Raw genomic sequence first — 15,227 nt, forward strand, 5'->3', positions numbered from 1 at the left:
TGGATCACATGGCTTTTTATTACATAGAAAACGTCATCCACGCACCGCGGAGGGGGGGCAGGAGGCCAAGCAGTGAAAACGGGTGACGCCCCAACAGCCAACACCCAAAAAAACACACCAATACTAAACACACACTTTGAGGGTTAAAAAATATACAGGGGAAAAAACGAGTGGCTGCTGGTCCTGAACTAACATCCATGTCACTGAAATCATGCCAGGAAACACCCCCATCGGGCAAAGTTAGGTAGCTTTATGGAAATCAGGAAAGGAAAATTATTACCAGTAGATAAAGGGAAAAAAGGACAAACTAATTTGCCTAGTATTACCCCCCCCCCCACATCAAGAAGAGAGTCCATCCAGCCAGAACCAGCTGGTTCCCGCTCCACTGGGCCCACCCACCTGGATACTGGGTATGTCTGTAGCCCCAATAATCAGAACCAGCCAATATCACCACCCCCCCCAAATAATCACATTATCATGATGGGGACCTCAACCCCCTCGATAATCAACCCAAAGTTACGCCTTTGCACCCGGCTGGTTTGCCTGAAGTCCTGAGGCAGCTTCGCGATCTCCTCTCGCTTCACCGGTTTCCCTGCCTGTTGTGATACGGTTCGTTTGCCCAGCGCTGCCCCTATTCACTCTCTGGCGTTCAGCTTGAGTTGGAGCTACAGTTTTGAGCTGTTTACCTTTGCCTGCTTTCCGCACTACCGATAAACTGGTTGCTCTTGTCCTTGGATCCACTCCCAGTCCACACCTTGCACCCATTTTAGGATAATTACTATTATTAGCATGACTAATATATAAAATTGCCATGTGTCAGCTTTGGGGAACAACTCCAAAATATTTACATACATGGGGGAAAAAAAGGAAGAATAGCAATAATTCAAAGCGGTCGGTTCTTGATGTCAGTTTCACTTCCGGTTCCCTCTCCTGTGTCTGTTCAGCCAGCGGCAGACTCTGCGGCAGCGAATATAAATTAGCGTGAACGTTGCACAAACCACCCTCATATCAGAGTCAGAAGCCTGTCTCCAGGCCTTTCCACCAGCCCATTCAGCTGCATTTCCCTGACACACCTATAAAATAGTCATTGTACCAGAACAATACCATAGAAATCATTGCAGTGAGCTGAGGCTAAAACAAACAAAGGTGTCGGCACAGCAGAGTCACACCTACAGAATCAGCCCCATGACCGATGCTTTCAAAATGTTTCACGCTTCTGTCCCGGGACTCTACAGACATTTCTGTGCACATACAGTGACCCAGGCCTTGCTACAGAACTACTCGATGGCTTAACAGATGGGACTTCATTCTCCGTCACACCTTCATGCACTGGTCTCTATTCCAGCTGGGGACTGTGTGCATTTGCAGACTGCGATGTCACCACCAGTCCTGATACCGGAGTTCCCTAACGCCACTGAAACAGACCCTCGGACCTCCTAACAATGACAGAAATCTTACAAAGGATGCTACGCGATCAAAAAACCCAACGAATGACTGCCAAAGCTTTCAGGAAGGCAGACATTGCCAAGATACCTTCCCCCCACCCCCACTAACAAGTACCCATGGTTTTAACCCCAGGTGTAGATTAGGTGGTAGGGTCTCACAACACCCACATGCCTGACATTTTAACGCCCCTAACGCAGCACTCATGCATTAGCCCAGAATCTCCAACATTTCAAATATAAAACCCTAATAACTTAAAAATGCACAAGTAACTAGCGGATATATACAGTAAATACAGCTGCCTGATCTGAACGATAAAGTTAGGGCAGCTTTGCTAAAAGGAAACACACAAATAAAAGGTCAGTTAATCTTTCAGGTCTGATTTGTCACATAAATGGGGCGTCATCCCCTCAAAGGGGCAGCGCGAGTTTGGGTAAGTGTGACACGCTTCACACAGCGGGATTTACTGCATAGCTGCATCCTTCGGTATCACAGCAAATCACTTCATTGTTATGACAGCGAAGTACGACTGAGGTGCAGTTTGTTTTTTTTTTTTCTTCGATAAAAGCAAAATTCAAGAAGGAAATAAAACATGTTCTGCAGCAGGCAGGCGTGACGGCACAGTGCAGCACAGTGCAGTACAGCACTGCACAGCACTGCACTGCACTGGGCTGAAAGAGATGGAAGGGAGGTGAGTCGTCAGCGTAAGCAGGAGTGAGTGTGGCAGGTTGTCTGTAACCTAGCTACAGTGAAGGAGGCGAGAATGGGGAGGAATATGATTAAATCCCTGAATGTAAGTGCCCCCCCCCACCAGCCCCCAGCTCCATCTCTTTTCATATTCTATAAAACGTTTTTATGTTTTATACAGCTTTATACACCACGCAGGGCTGCATCTCATTTGCGCAGCCGAGCTGCTAGAGCAGATTACGTGACGGACTGTGTGCTATTCCACATTTCCAACAGGGCGGGAGTGGGGGAGGGCGGCTTGGCGCATTAAACACGCTCGTAGTGGTTTAAATCCCGTGCGGTGGGGGGCGAGAGCGGCGATGTTATGCGATGTCATGTAAGGGTAGTCGGCCGGGGGGGGCGTAGCGCGGGCGGTGCAGGGAAATGCGTGTGACACCACGCTGAGGGTGCTGTCCGCGCAGCAGCTCACACACGTGCACAGAGCAGGTCACACGGTGGCCTCTCCTCCTAGCCTCAGTCTTCATGGGGACGCATCACGACACAGGGGATTCTGGGAGTTTCCTGGGGGGGGGGGGGGGGGGGAGAAATGTGTGAGGACTTGCCGGAATGAAACAACCGTGGTTTAACCAAAAGTACAAACAAGCTACGCCCCCCCATCAGGCTCCATCCACAGGGAGGCGCTCTGCCCCCCAGAGCAGACAGACCCAGAAGCTCCATGTCTCCCGAAATTCAGACAGATTTGGGGCATCAGCAAGTGTGTGAGCAGTGTGCCCGGGGGGGACAGACACCACCCAAAGTGACAGCTCCAGTCAAACTAAATTAATCTCAGCAATTTTTTTTTGTTTAATTGGTGAGGGGGGGGGGGGGGTCCTTTATTTCTTCAGATTGAAAGCGGCGCAACTCTAGCTACAATGTAACAGCAGAGGCTTGTGGCCCAGAAGGACTGAACGGTCACTGCAGGCACACAGGAGCTGCTGCATTTCACGCCTGCTTCCCTCCTCCTGTCTGTAGTTCAGCTGCAATGTGGATCCTGACACACCTCCCAGCCACTGCCCTCATAGCAGAGCTGGCCGTCATTTCTGTATGTGACGCCGGCAGAGGCGGCCGTTACCCAGGAACGGTGACCCCCCCATCCAGACTCTGCGGGTCCGATTCTGCGTCGGGACCCTGCCCTCCTGACGAGCCCGAGTCTGGATCCTGCCTTTCCTGCTGCAGAGACGAGGAAACGGTGAGATGCACGGACCCGCGACTGGGGGCTGTAGGAGTAAAGATGGAGTGGGTGGGGCTAACCGAGCTGGAGCAGCGACTTAGCGGGTCAGGCCCCTGTTGCCGTGGTGATGAAAGTGGGGGTGGCTGGCTGATGACCACGGGTTGCTCGTACGGTTCCCGCTGGGCCTCGTCCAGGGGGGGGCCACCGGGCTTCGGGCCCTGTAACGCCTCGGGTTTCTCATCCTCACCGTCGGAGGACGGGCTGTCGGGGCGGCCTGGGGGCAAACGGACAACCGCAGAGCCGTGTGTGACACCCCCCAAAGGCAGCTCTGACCCCAACACCCAGGTGGAGCAAAAAAATAGCAAACACACTTAGAAATGATTATTACACCATGATATGTATAACACAAGCTATAATAGGCTCCAACCCCCCGCGATCCTGCATTGGATAAGCGTGTACAGAAAATGGATGGATGGATGGATGGGTGGATGGAAGTATTCTGGAAGGATTTTTGAGGGAACTATTTGTGAGGAAGCCTGGGTGGGGGCGTAGCGGGATTCACTTTTAGGTCTTAGGCAAGAAGATAAATGTCTGATTATTCTGTCCTTGTGCTGTGTGCTTAAGCTCCTGGTGCAGTGGGTGTTTGCCTGTGACCTCGCTGAGAGAGAGGAGCCACTCCACAGTCTATCCAGATAAGGAGGAACGGGGAAGCCGAGCTGCAGGAAGAACTGGGGACAGAGCTTTAATGCACATCAGCTGATGATGAAATGATGATTCTGATGATGAAGACCACCAGCAGGAAGGAGGGGGATGTGCCCAGGGCTGTCATTTTAAGGTATATAAGCTTGGAGGTTTTCTTGATTCACGGCTTCACTTTTTGGGACGTGAATTACTCTGCTGCTGAGTGTCCTCTGCAAATAAAAGAAATCTTCTAGTATTTTCTTTCTCCATCAAACTGTGTTCAGAAAGTAAGAAGGAAGCGGAGGATTTGTTAAATTTCCACGGTATGGATAGAGGGATGGATAGAGGGATGGATGTATGGATGAACTTAATATGTTCAAGCTGTTCTTTCTTCTGACCAGTAGGGGGTGCACTTGCACCCCCCTGTACCCCTGGTAAAATCGCCTATGGACACCCCAGTGACTCACTGCCAGAGTTGAAGAGGCCCTCGTTCCAGCGGGTGACGGCCACCGCCTCCAGCCTCCGCTCCAGCTGCTGGGCATAAGCCCCCAGATCCTGGGGGGGCAGGGGAGAGCAGAATGTGCCAGTGGTCAAGCGCACGCTCACAGTCACATTCATGCTCACGGGCACACAGTCAACCTCACAGTCACACTCACGCTCACGGTCAAATGATCACACTTGATTGGCTTCTGTCATAATGAACTATCACAGCAGAAGGTTCTGCCTGGACCCGGTTCAGCCTTGCCTGCTTTTCCAGCAGCAGCTGCTCCTGCTCCTTGTGGGCCACACGGAGGCTGGCCTTCAGCTCCTGCAGCTCCCTGCGTGCCTCGCTCAGCTGTACCTGCAGGGGGCAGTATGCAGGAAAAACACCTTTCAGCCGGCAGGAGAAGCCGGTGTTTGTGTTCATGTGATGATTAAGGATTTAATTACTGAAGAACGCTGGCGTATACATTAGATAAAGAATGGCACCACTAGTTTAGGTCAGTGGTTCTCAAACCCGGTCCTCAGGACCCACTGCCCTGATTGTTTTCCTGCTATCCCTGCCCCACACACACGAGTCCCAGCTGTCTTTCAGCTTCTGATTCACTGAAAACACCTTATCCAGGTAATCAGCAGAGTGTAGGGCAGGGATAGCTGGAAAACAAACAGGGCAGTGAGTCCCGAGGACCGGGTTTGAGAACCAGTGGTCTGGGTAAAAGATGAACACGGGTGTCACTGTGGAGGCCTGCCGTGGAGACGGGCCGCAGTGGCTTGGTATTTACACGGTGGCAGTCCTTCTGCTTCTCCAACTCCACCTCCAGCTTCTCCCTCTCCATCCTCTGCTGCTGAAGCTCTTGCTCCTTCCGTCGGACCTCCACGCTCACCTCCCGCGCCCGCTCCTTCTCCGTCTGTGGGGGGGAGGTGGGGTGACAGTCAGCGCCGCTCAGTGGGGGATGCCGTGTCTTATCTCGGGATTAGCCCCTGCCCCTTCCTGCACCTCAGAGCTGCGGCACAGCGCCTCCCGCTGGCGTGCATGGGCGGCGCGTTCCTCTCGCAATGCCAGGCTGCCATCGGCCAGCTGTAGGGTGAGCCGGGCGACCTGCAGGCGGGTCTGGTGCAGCTCGGCCTGACCGGCATCCAACTGTGCGGACAGGCGCACCATCTCCGCACGGAGGCTGTCGCCCGCACGTTCGCTGTTAGTCAGTCGCTCTCGGAGGACGCCCACCTCACTCAGCGCACTCTCTTGCTCTGTCTTTAGGAGGCGGTAGAGAGGGAGACGTGGTTGGCCGTTTACCGCGCATTTAGTTACCTGCGTTGCCGCGGCATGTTGCTATGGCACCCGCCCCCATCCTCACCTCCCTGCTCAGGGCTGTGTTCAGCTTTTGAGTCAGCATGCCGACTGAGTGCCTCAGTTGCACAGCCTCGGTGTCCTTCTGTGCCACAGAGCTCCTAAGACCCTGGAACTCTGTGGTGAGACTGCGCAGCTGCCCATCCGACTGCTCTAGCCTGGCCTGGGGGGGGGGGGGCAATCAGGTCAGTGCGGACTCTGCTGTGCGCGGCGGCAACTGCACCATGGGTGAAGCCAGGGGGCCTCGGGTTACCTCCAGCCTCTTCCTCTCCTCCTCTTCCTCCTTCTTCTGGGCCAACACCCGTCGCAGCCTCTCCTTCATCCTAAAGCGGGAGGGACACACATCTGGCTACCACCACCGAGGCTGAGGAGTGGATGCAGTGCCAACCAGGACCGGGACCGGGACCGCTCACCTATCCAGCTCAGACTCTCGCTCTAGCCCTCGCTCCATCAGTGCCCTGAAGTCTTCCTCCAGCTGTCCGACCTGCTGTCGACTCGCGGCCAGCAGGCCCTCCATCTCTGTTGTTTGCGCCTCGTGAGCGGACTGCGCCTCCTGCAGGTAGACGAAGGAATGAGCGCATATCTCACAGCTTGAGACTAAGTTCAATCCTGATCAGCCTTGAGGGAACCTGCATGTCGTCACTGTCCAATGAAAATTACTGTTTGAAAATTGTAGCTTCTGACAGATAGAATATTCCCGTTCTTCTTGGTCTGACATCTAATTGACCGATGTTTTATGAAGTAATCTATTTAAGTAGTATTTAAGTATGTACTAGATAACAATTGTATTCAGGATGGTCCTTTGTTTGAATTACTTTATATGCCAAATTTCACTTACATAACACTAATAACTAGATAACTAGCTAACTAACATCATTGTTAATTGTGAATATAAAGTAATATTAGTTTGTATCTTGTTGGTACTGACATATATACCTCACTGACAACAATCCACCTAAGTACATTTAAATCACTGCACTGTTTTTGCATAAAGACAGCTCTCTATTTGTGGTGCTATGGGTGTCCAATTATATTGTTTTAGTTGTATTTTGCAAAGTACTTTCTGAGAAAATGCCTTTTATTTCACACGCGGATGGAGACACACGTTTTTCATTTGACAGCGCCGGTACACTAATGACGGCATAAAAGCTAACCTGCTCAATATCTGAAGGTGGATCTTAAATGCAAACCTTTGGCATCATTCCTTCCACCCCACTGTTAATGTGAGCAATCATTTGCATACTCGTGGTAGAGGAACACCTCAATCCGTCAGCTGCCTTCAGCACCAGCACATTTCATTACCTCTATGGTATTTTTTTCCAGTGTAGTACAGCATGACCCATGTAAGCACCCTGCTGAGCTCCTAACCGCTTGGTGCGTCCTGCTCTGACGTGACACAGGGATGGTGAAGGCAGCAGACTTTCACGCTCGCCTCGGCGGCTCCGCCCCTTTACCTGACACCTTCAGCTGTTTTGGTTAAATGATCTGAGCTGCTAAGCCGGAATCACAGGTGCTGTATAAATCATCTTTATTATTGTTATCAAGATTGTTATTATTGCTCCCATAAAACACCAAACTGTAATAAACAGGCAGAACTGGGAATAAAAAGCCTTTGCTAAGGGGAAGAGGAGGCTGTTAAGGGAAGCCATTTCTCTTTTATTTGTCTTAGCTGGAAGGCCCCCGTCTGGTCCGGTCGTCTTTCTCGTCCATCCGCTGAACCTCCAGCTCGCCGGTGTGACTGTTCCGCACTCACCTCCCACGCCCCAAGTAGTTTGGAAATTTTGCTTTTACGAAAGGCATTTGAGGAGCGTTTAAGAAGGAGAGGAACGGCATGGGATTGCGTTACGTGTGAAATGAAAGTCACGCAATCCATTGAGAAACCGCGCCTCCATTTTTTAATTGACGAATCGCTCGTCAGATACAGATTATTGGCTGGGTGGTGGAACGCGACGGAAAATCGAAGGAAACGCGAGCGAAGCGCGTAGACGCAGATGAAAATGGGTCACCGTGTGAATGCTCTTCCTTCCTGCATCTGCGGGTGATGTGAGCATGAGTGAGCTTGCCAGCCCCCACCCCCGCGTTCCAGTCCCCCTGCGATTCTCTACCTTCGTCTCCTCCTTAATTTTCTCCATTTCCTCCCTGCTCCTCTTCAGCTTCTCCTCCAGGTCGTGCGACTCAGCCCCCAGCAGGAGTCTCTGCTTGGCCCACTCCTCCTTGGCCTTCTCCATCATATCCCTATCTCTCCTCTCTCTCTTTTCAGCCGCCTCCTTGACCCGCCGCAGTTCGGAGAGCTCCTCGAGGCAGCCCTCAAGGCGAGTCTGCTCAGGAGGAATCGGGTCGGAGAGACACGAGGCAACACTTAACGACCGTCCGTAAATTACCTTTTATAGCCACGTAAATCCAGAACAGTTATCTTCTTCTGTCGCTAGAGTTGTTGATTCCCATTCCTATGCCAATAGAGCCCCCCCCCCGCACCTGCAGCAGATCCGCCTTGGGCACCACCATCAGCATCTCCTCCCCAGAGTCCTCGCCGTCTCGCCCCCCGTCCAGTGTGGCCAGGTCATCCAGCGGTCTGGGAGAGCGGAAGGTGAAGGGGCGGCTTTGTGCACAGACCTCGCCCTTCCCCCCCACATACACAAACTGGTAGGCCACAGCGCCCGATCTGGGAAGGTATGAGGCTGGCAGACAGGGAAAGAAGGACGTCTGAATCCGCTGAAGCAGAGCAAACACACATAACACACAGGGGCAGCGGTAACGCAACAAAACCCCCCGGAAACTTCTACAGATGTTGACCCCACTATTAGGACAGACAGATATTGTCATTCATTCATTTAATTCATGCTTTTATCCAAACGGCTTACAGGAGAGGGAAAGATTACATTTTATATGCACTCCCGCCGGCTGACAGCCATGACCTTAGCATCGTTAGCGGAATTCTGTACTTGTTGAGTAGACAAGCTGGCAGGCCAGTACACAGGGGGTCACCTGCTGAGACTTCACCTTCTCCATGGACTTCTAGGCCATATGCAGGTTAATACTTAAGTACAGTACAGGGTGGCGTCTTAATTAATAACTGCGAGTGGCCATCTTGGGGCAGCTCATCGTTAAGTGAAGCGTATCTGTTCCCCACACTTTTGCTAATTTTATCTCATTTTTCGTACCTCCCACTTTTTTTTTTTTTTTTTTAATTTGATCTGGATTTTAGGGGGGGGGGGCACCCCAAAAATCTCGCAAAGCCTTTTCTTATTGCATATAAATCAATCTCCCTGCCTTTTCAATGCATAATCTGATAATTTCCCATAGGAAACATTTTACAACAAAATCTATTTTAATGAGGACTGATTTTGGCCGTTTTACAGCTCCCTCTCTTTCGCCTGGCTTAGCCTACAGCCATCATTCATTACACCCCAGCAGAAAAATTATGGGGGTGGCCGTGTTCACTGCACGGTCCCACTGACACACTGAGCTATTCAGACGTACTTCTACCTCAGAATACGGGTTATATATTATAAACGCCCTCTCAGACTTAGCACAGACTCCGGTTATTAAATACAAGCAGGGCTTGGCTGAGGATGGGGGGGGGGGGGGGTTTGTTACTTGATGGCCAGCAGGGGGCAAAATTGTCCTGTTTGTCAGTAACTCAGCAGCACTTTCACACGGCAAAAGGAGCACAGGAGCATGTTTTTCTGTTAAAGTTATCAACGCGGGTTATTTTTGTGCAGAAAGATATTTTTAAAAGCTAAAATTTAGGGTTTCCAGAATTTGATATAAAAGAACTTTTTTTTTGTTTTTTAATTAACAAAGTGTAATGTTTCCATTGAAACAAAACCTAAAAATAAACGGACAAAACAAGACAACAGTTTATAATATTCAAAAGAAAAAAAAAATTAAAACATTTAGTAATTTAAAAAATGATCTTAAATGCTAGACTTGGTGCTGTCAGACACGGCAGCTCTGAATTCCCCGGACGGGCCTCTCGCTCGGCCTGGCGACCCAAACGATAGCCGGCCCACATGAAGCAGGCTGCCACACTGCTATGAGGAGAATCCGCAGTGCAGGGAGCCCAGCAGCCAAAAATCAAAGGAGACTGGGGGATGATAATATGGGCCAAAAAATGGGAACAATCTTAACTTACCACCCATATTATTTGATCATGCATTTGCAGTTATTCTGTAATTATCTATTTGTAGATATTTGTAAATAGTTATCAATTTGTAGAAAGTTATCTATTTGTAGATATTAGTAGATAATAGATAAAGAGCAGAAACCCTTGTAGATAATACCGTGGAATCTACATCCTTTTACTACATATTAGATTTATGTCATTAAAGAATTAAATGTATGCCATTAAATAAATAAGCTGGCTGAGGGCTTCCTGTCTGGCATTTAAAATGAACAGGCCCCTTTAAATGTTCTGATCCGACACACATCTCACACCGCAGAGCTCGACACTCCATCGTCAGCTAACTGGGAGCACTCGGCGGATGCCAGTTTAATGCTGTTACCTGCAACTTAAATGTTTCCATTTTTTACACAGATATTCACATGGACAAGAACAACTAATTGCTGCAAGGAGGGTTAAAGTCTGTCTCAGGCAGGATTAGGCAATAGGCAGGGATGTCCACTGGAGGGAATCCCAGTGTGTCATAGGGAACATGGACAGACACACACACACGCAATCATACACTAGGGCCAATTCAGAAACACCAAACACTTAGGGAAAAGATGCCAGCTCAGCAGAGGTGGGATTCAGATCCGTGTGAGACTATGGGGCTAACAATCGAGCCCCCATACCTCCCTAATGCAGAAGTCATAAATATTTAAGGACAGTGCTACGGCAAGGGAATTCAAATGAAACCGAGATATTACAGCTGGTGGGGGAAGGGGTATTACTGGCGACCCAAGCTAGACACAGGACATAACGGGGGCATGGAGAACTCGGCTGCGCAGCAGCTGCGACCGAGGCAGGCTGCATGCACGCGTGTGGAAACGCCGGCGTACCTTGGAAATGCACGCAGCCGCGGGCATTACTCTCCTGCCCACAGGCCTGTGGGGCGGGGGCCCAGACGTAGGTGTGGTAGTCCCTGACGGAGGACCATCCCACCTGGGAAGGAAATCGCTATGGTTACCGATGCGGGCCGAGGCAGCTGCCTTCACTCAGCGATCCGCCAGGCAAACGATCAATCGACACGTCTGACATCTGCAGTTTAACAGCACAGGCCTCACGCGCGTGACGTCAGCCCAATCACTGCTCATTGCTCACTTATACTTATTTGGAATGACACCTGATTGTCTTTTAAGAGAATGTGTGCCTGGCACTCTGACTGCCCCTTGGACACGCCTCTAGAGGGGTGGAATACCTTCACCTGCAGGGTAATTATCTTTATCACGGTGGTTTTAAGAACCACAAGGCTGCATTTAGCCTCAACCTGACAGGTAAATGATGCAAACGTGAGGCAAACACTGACGCTGTGCATCTGAATGAGCTCTGCACTTTCCCCTGGTTTCTCATGTACTAAGTTTAGGTAGCTAAGTACATTTTTCTAGGTGAGCGTAGAGGTTCACATTTGGCTTCTTACTCATCCTTAGTCCAGTAGGCCTTCAGTAAGAGACTCTGCAAGTTCACTGGGCTGGTTTCATTGCACACGGGCAAGGTGGCACCACTAAACAAGGAAGGGGCATGATGACCTGGAGTAATTAAGGACGGGTACCTTATAAAGGCCGATCCAGTCCGCACTGGCCCACCTGTGGCCCGGACCCAGGCTGTAGTGACACTCCACCCGACTCTCGGGGAAATAGTGCTGCTCCACATTCAGGAACACCACGTCCCCCTTCCCCATGCTGAAGGAGGGGCTTGTAGGGGGGGGACAGTCGGAGGGAGGTGAAAACTTGAGGACAAGTGAGGAGGGGGTTGAGGGGGGGAGGGAGATAGATGATAACTGAGCTTGAATCCCAATTTGCTGTGATGGCAAAAAGTAGCCTGTTGTAAACAAACCAAAGTGAACGAATCCTTTTTTTTTGTTTACGCTGAATCACTGCTGTTCAGTAACTATATAAGAACCGTGACTAACAGAATTTATAAAAAACTTACAAATACCGTACATCATTATTATTGACGTCTGAAACTTGCGCTGATTTACTTTAATCAAAATGACATAACAAGAAATGCACTTATTTTGTAAGAAAATACCATTCAATAGTTTATTGCATCAAATACGATGGATCCCGTATTATATATGTGTAATTATTTAGATCTCACAAAAAACTCCATTTGCCTTTCACAAAATAAAGATAAAATATACAACTCAATGGAATTTAAATAACAAACGTGATTCTTAAAGTGGTTAAACGGAAGTTTATGATCTTAAAACAGAGTCGACGGTGGTGACGTAACAGGCAGCAGGGTAAACAGCAGCTCGGTAAACAGGCGAAACGCAAGGTGCGCATCTGCGCGAGCCCGTGAACGTCAGGCGGCGGGCGATGCAGGCCTGCTGCTCAACTCAACTTTTAAATGCAGGACTGTATTTGATACCGCGAAGGACAAAACCACGAACTACATACACGATTCAGTCAAAAGCATCAGTTCCTCACGGCTGAACAGGTATGCCTTTAATTAATTCAAAAGTAATTGCGCATACAGAAAACACGTTAAAAGGCATCCCTCTCCGAAAAACATAAAAAGTACAGAATAGATAGCTAACTAAATTGCCACCAAAGCAATTACTTACGTTACTCGATGTCTCTTCCCAATAAGTGAAATCAGAGCAGCTTTAAATATAAGTCGTTGGTTCGTAGAACCGTACAAAGCAAAATAATTTACACATAATTGCACCTCCTCCTCGGAGTGTCAGCTGCTTCTGCACAAACAAAAACATGTGTATGACAACGTGGGCAAGTGTAGTATGGGAAATGTAGTTATTTCTAACATCAGGGGAAACATGCTTTGGTGTGATGATAAACTACAATTCCAACAGGCTGCGATAACTTAGTCAGCAGTATTAGTGCTCACGTCTTTCATATTGAGCAACTCCGCATAACTGCTGACATACGGAAAAGTGATCAGATCGTTTTCCTAACGGGAATAGCTAAGCTAAAAAGGAACCAAACACGTACGATTTCTCGCGGCAGTAAACTACTATACACTCAGCGTCTCCTTAGACCTTGATCTTCTTTGGGATGTATATGATAAGGCGTTATAGACAGCCTCGTGAAACAGTTGCATTGCTGGGTTAAAATATTGCATCAGCTTTATATTTGCTTGTCATATGGCTACAGTACTTAGAATCCTGTGAAATTATTGTCATTTTATACACACACACACACACACACACATATATATATAGTTATCATTTTAGTTCACCTTCACTGAACAGTATCTTGTGTTTCATAAACATTTTCCCCCCATTTTTGCTGCTAAGGGTCGAGGTAGCAGTATTTTTCTCTGGCCAAAGAGTCTATTTTATTGTGGGGCATCCTGAAACATTCCCAAGCCAGCTGGAAGGTATAACTCCTCAGGTCTGTCCTGGGTCTTCCCTGGAGCCTCTAGGCAGTGGGATGTACCTGCAATAGTTCCTTTGGGAGCCGTCCAGGTGGCTCTCCGATAAGATGCCCGAACCATTTCGTAACTTCTCTCAATTTGAAGGACTAGCAGCTGTACTCTGTGCTCCTTCTGAATCACAGAAAACTTCAGCCTGTCATGGGGAGTGAGCCCAGAAATCATGTAAGGAAACCTCATTTTAGCGGCTTGTACTCTCACAGTTGTTGTTCATGACCCGAAGCTCATGACTGTAGATGAAGATAGAGATAAATTCACCTGTAAACTGCAAGTCTTGTCTCACAGCTTCATCACCAAGGACCTCCTCCAGATCAGCCTTGCTGGTGTGTGCAGCTGGACATGCCTTCGCTCTGCAGAGCTTTGTGGTCTAGGTTCAGACCAAACTGGGCCAGAAGCAGAACATCAGGTACGAATAGCAGGGATGTCACTTTTGGCCCCCTGCACCAGATGCTCTTCCAGCTACGCCTGTGTCATGATATGATGTAGATGAAAATTACAAGCAGGAGTGGAGGTAAGACACACCATTGTTTACGCCAATACTGACTCTAAGCGGCTTCAATTTAGTGCCAAGGATGCAGACACAACTCTTACTGCATTCATTCAGGGACCAAATAGCATGCAATAGTGGCACCAGGACCCCAAATTCCTGCAGTAGCCCCAAGGTATGTGCCAGGGAACATGATTATACTACAGAAAGCACATGTAGAGTGTGCTAGCATATTCTCACAGAGCTGTCAAAGGAGTCGAGTTTGTCCACTACGTGACCATGTCAGAATGCACATTGTTCCTCCTGAATCCTAGGTTCAAATATGAAGTGGAGCTAGAAGAGTTTGCCATCCCAGATGCACTTTACCCACCTTCTGTGCAATATCAAGCAAAGGACCCCAACAGAACTGCTTTCTGTGTCTCTGGATGGATGTTATCTCTGCAGCCTTTCCACCACAAAGTCATGTGATCGCTATCATCTTTTCAGCTGGTGTGGAGCGGCAGCTCTGATCCACCAGAAGTTTCATACTTCTGGTTCCTGGTAAGATGGGATACTCACAGGGTTGAGGGATTCCTCAGCTTTCTACCACTCGACAGTCTTCACAGAGTTAGTCAGCACTTCCCCACCCTGTCTGAACCCAGCCTGAGCACGGCCCTGTCTCCGCCTCCTAAGCTGTTGAACAGTTTGCCAAAACATCATTGGGGCCGCTAGTCTCTCTCTATGGCCTCTTCAAACTCCTCCCATCCATAAGATTTCACTTCTTTGACTGCCGTCTCTGCAGCCTTTCTGGCCTGTTGGTACCATTCAGATGTCTCAGAAGACCCTCATGTAAGCGTTACCCTGAAGCCCTCATTCTTCAGCTTGACAGTTTCCCTCACCTCAGGTATCCACCAGCAGGTCCAGAGCAGATACCGACTGCCTTCTGGCCACAGCTCCTCGCAGCTGCTGCATCAATTGAGGTCTTGAACATGGTCCATTCAGACTCAATGTCCCCGACCTCACTCAGCATGCAGAAGTTTTTTTCCAGAGCTGTGAGCTGAATCCGTCTCTCACAGAAGCTTCAGCCAGACATTTCCCAGGAAACCCTGACTGCTCGTTTGGGTCGTCTTGCTCCGTCTGCCCTCCTTCCCATGTGATCGGTTGATAGCTCTGCGCTTCTCTTCACCTGAGTGTCCAAAACACATGACCTCAATTCAAATTACATGACTATATAGTCGATCATGGACCTCCTGATTCGGATGCTTAGGTACTATGTGCAATGATGAACATTCGTGCGTTCAAACATGATCTTTTTTTGTGGAAAATCCATGGCTTGCACAGAACTTCTATAACAATT

The 15,227-nt window shown here is 49.2% G+C and overlaps 1 protein-coding gene and 1 long non-coding RNA gene across 5 annotated transcripts in view; one reads left to right on the forward strand and one right to left on the reverse strand.

The window, feature by feature from the left end:
* Positions 1 to 12,735, reverse strand: LOC125723648 (calcium-binding and coiled-coil domain-containing protein 1-like). Of its 4 annotated transcripts, none has more exons than XM_049000446.1 (15): positions 12,578 to 12,735; positions 11,561 to 11,737; positions 10,851 to 10,953; positions 8,325 to 8,527; positions 7,955 to 8,167; positions 6,263 to 6,402; positions 6,103 to 6,172; positions 5,857 to 6,012; positions 5,499 to 5,753; positions 5,284 to 5,409; positions 4,767 to 4,862; positions 4,489 to 4,576; positions 3,421 to 3,614; positions 3,242 to 3,336; positions 1 to 2,691 (listed from the first exon to the last, which is right to left on the reverse strand). In XM_049000446.1, the coding sequence occupies exons 2-15, from the start codon at positions 11,687 to 11,689 to the stop codon at positions 2,664 to 2,666; spliced, it is 1,896 nt and encodes a 631-aa protein (XP_048856403.1). In that variant the 5' UTR covers positions 11,690 to 11,737; positions 12,578 to 12,735; the 3' UTR covers positions 1 to 2,663. The 4 variants fall into 4 exon arrangements, with proteins under 4 accessions (XP_048856403.1, XP_048856401.1, XP_048856402.1 ...); XM_049000444.1 differs by having other exon boundaries at positions 3,242 to 3,339; XM_049000445.1 differs by having other exon boundaries at positions 3,242 to 3,339; positions 11,561 to 11,829; positions 12,578 to 12,712.
* The window catches only part of LOC125723652 (uncharacterized), an 18,597-nt gene continuing 15,683 nt past the window's right edge, over positions 12,314 to 15,227 (forward strand). The window contains exons 1-3 of the long non-coding RNA XR_007386957.1: positions 12,314 to 12,450; positions 13,492 to 13,569; positions 13,690 to 14,431. This is a non-coding gene — a long non-coding RNA (uncharacterized LOC125723652). The remainder of the gene's footprint in view (positions 12,451 to 13,491; positions 13,570 to 13,689; positions 14,432 to 15,227) is intronic.

This window comes from Brienomyrus brachyistius, unplaced genomic scaffold (genome assembly GCF_023856365.1).
Source record: "Brienomyrus brachyistius isolate T26 unplaced genomic scaffold, BBRACH_0.4 scaffold50, whole genome shotgun sequence".
Lineage (NCBI taxonomy): Eukaryota > Metazoa > Chordata > Actinopteri > Osteoglossiformes > Mormyridae > Brienomyrus > Brienomyrus brachyistius.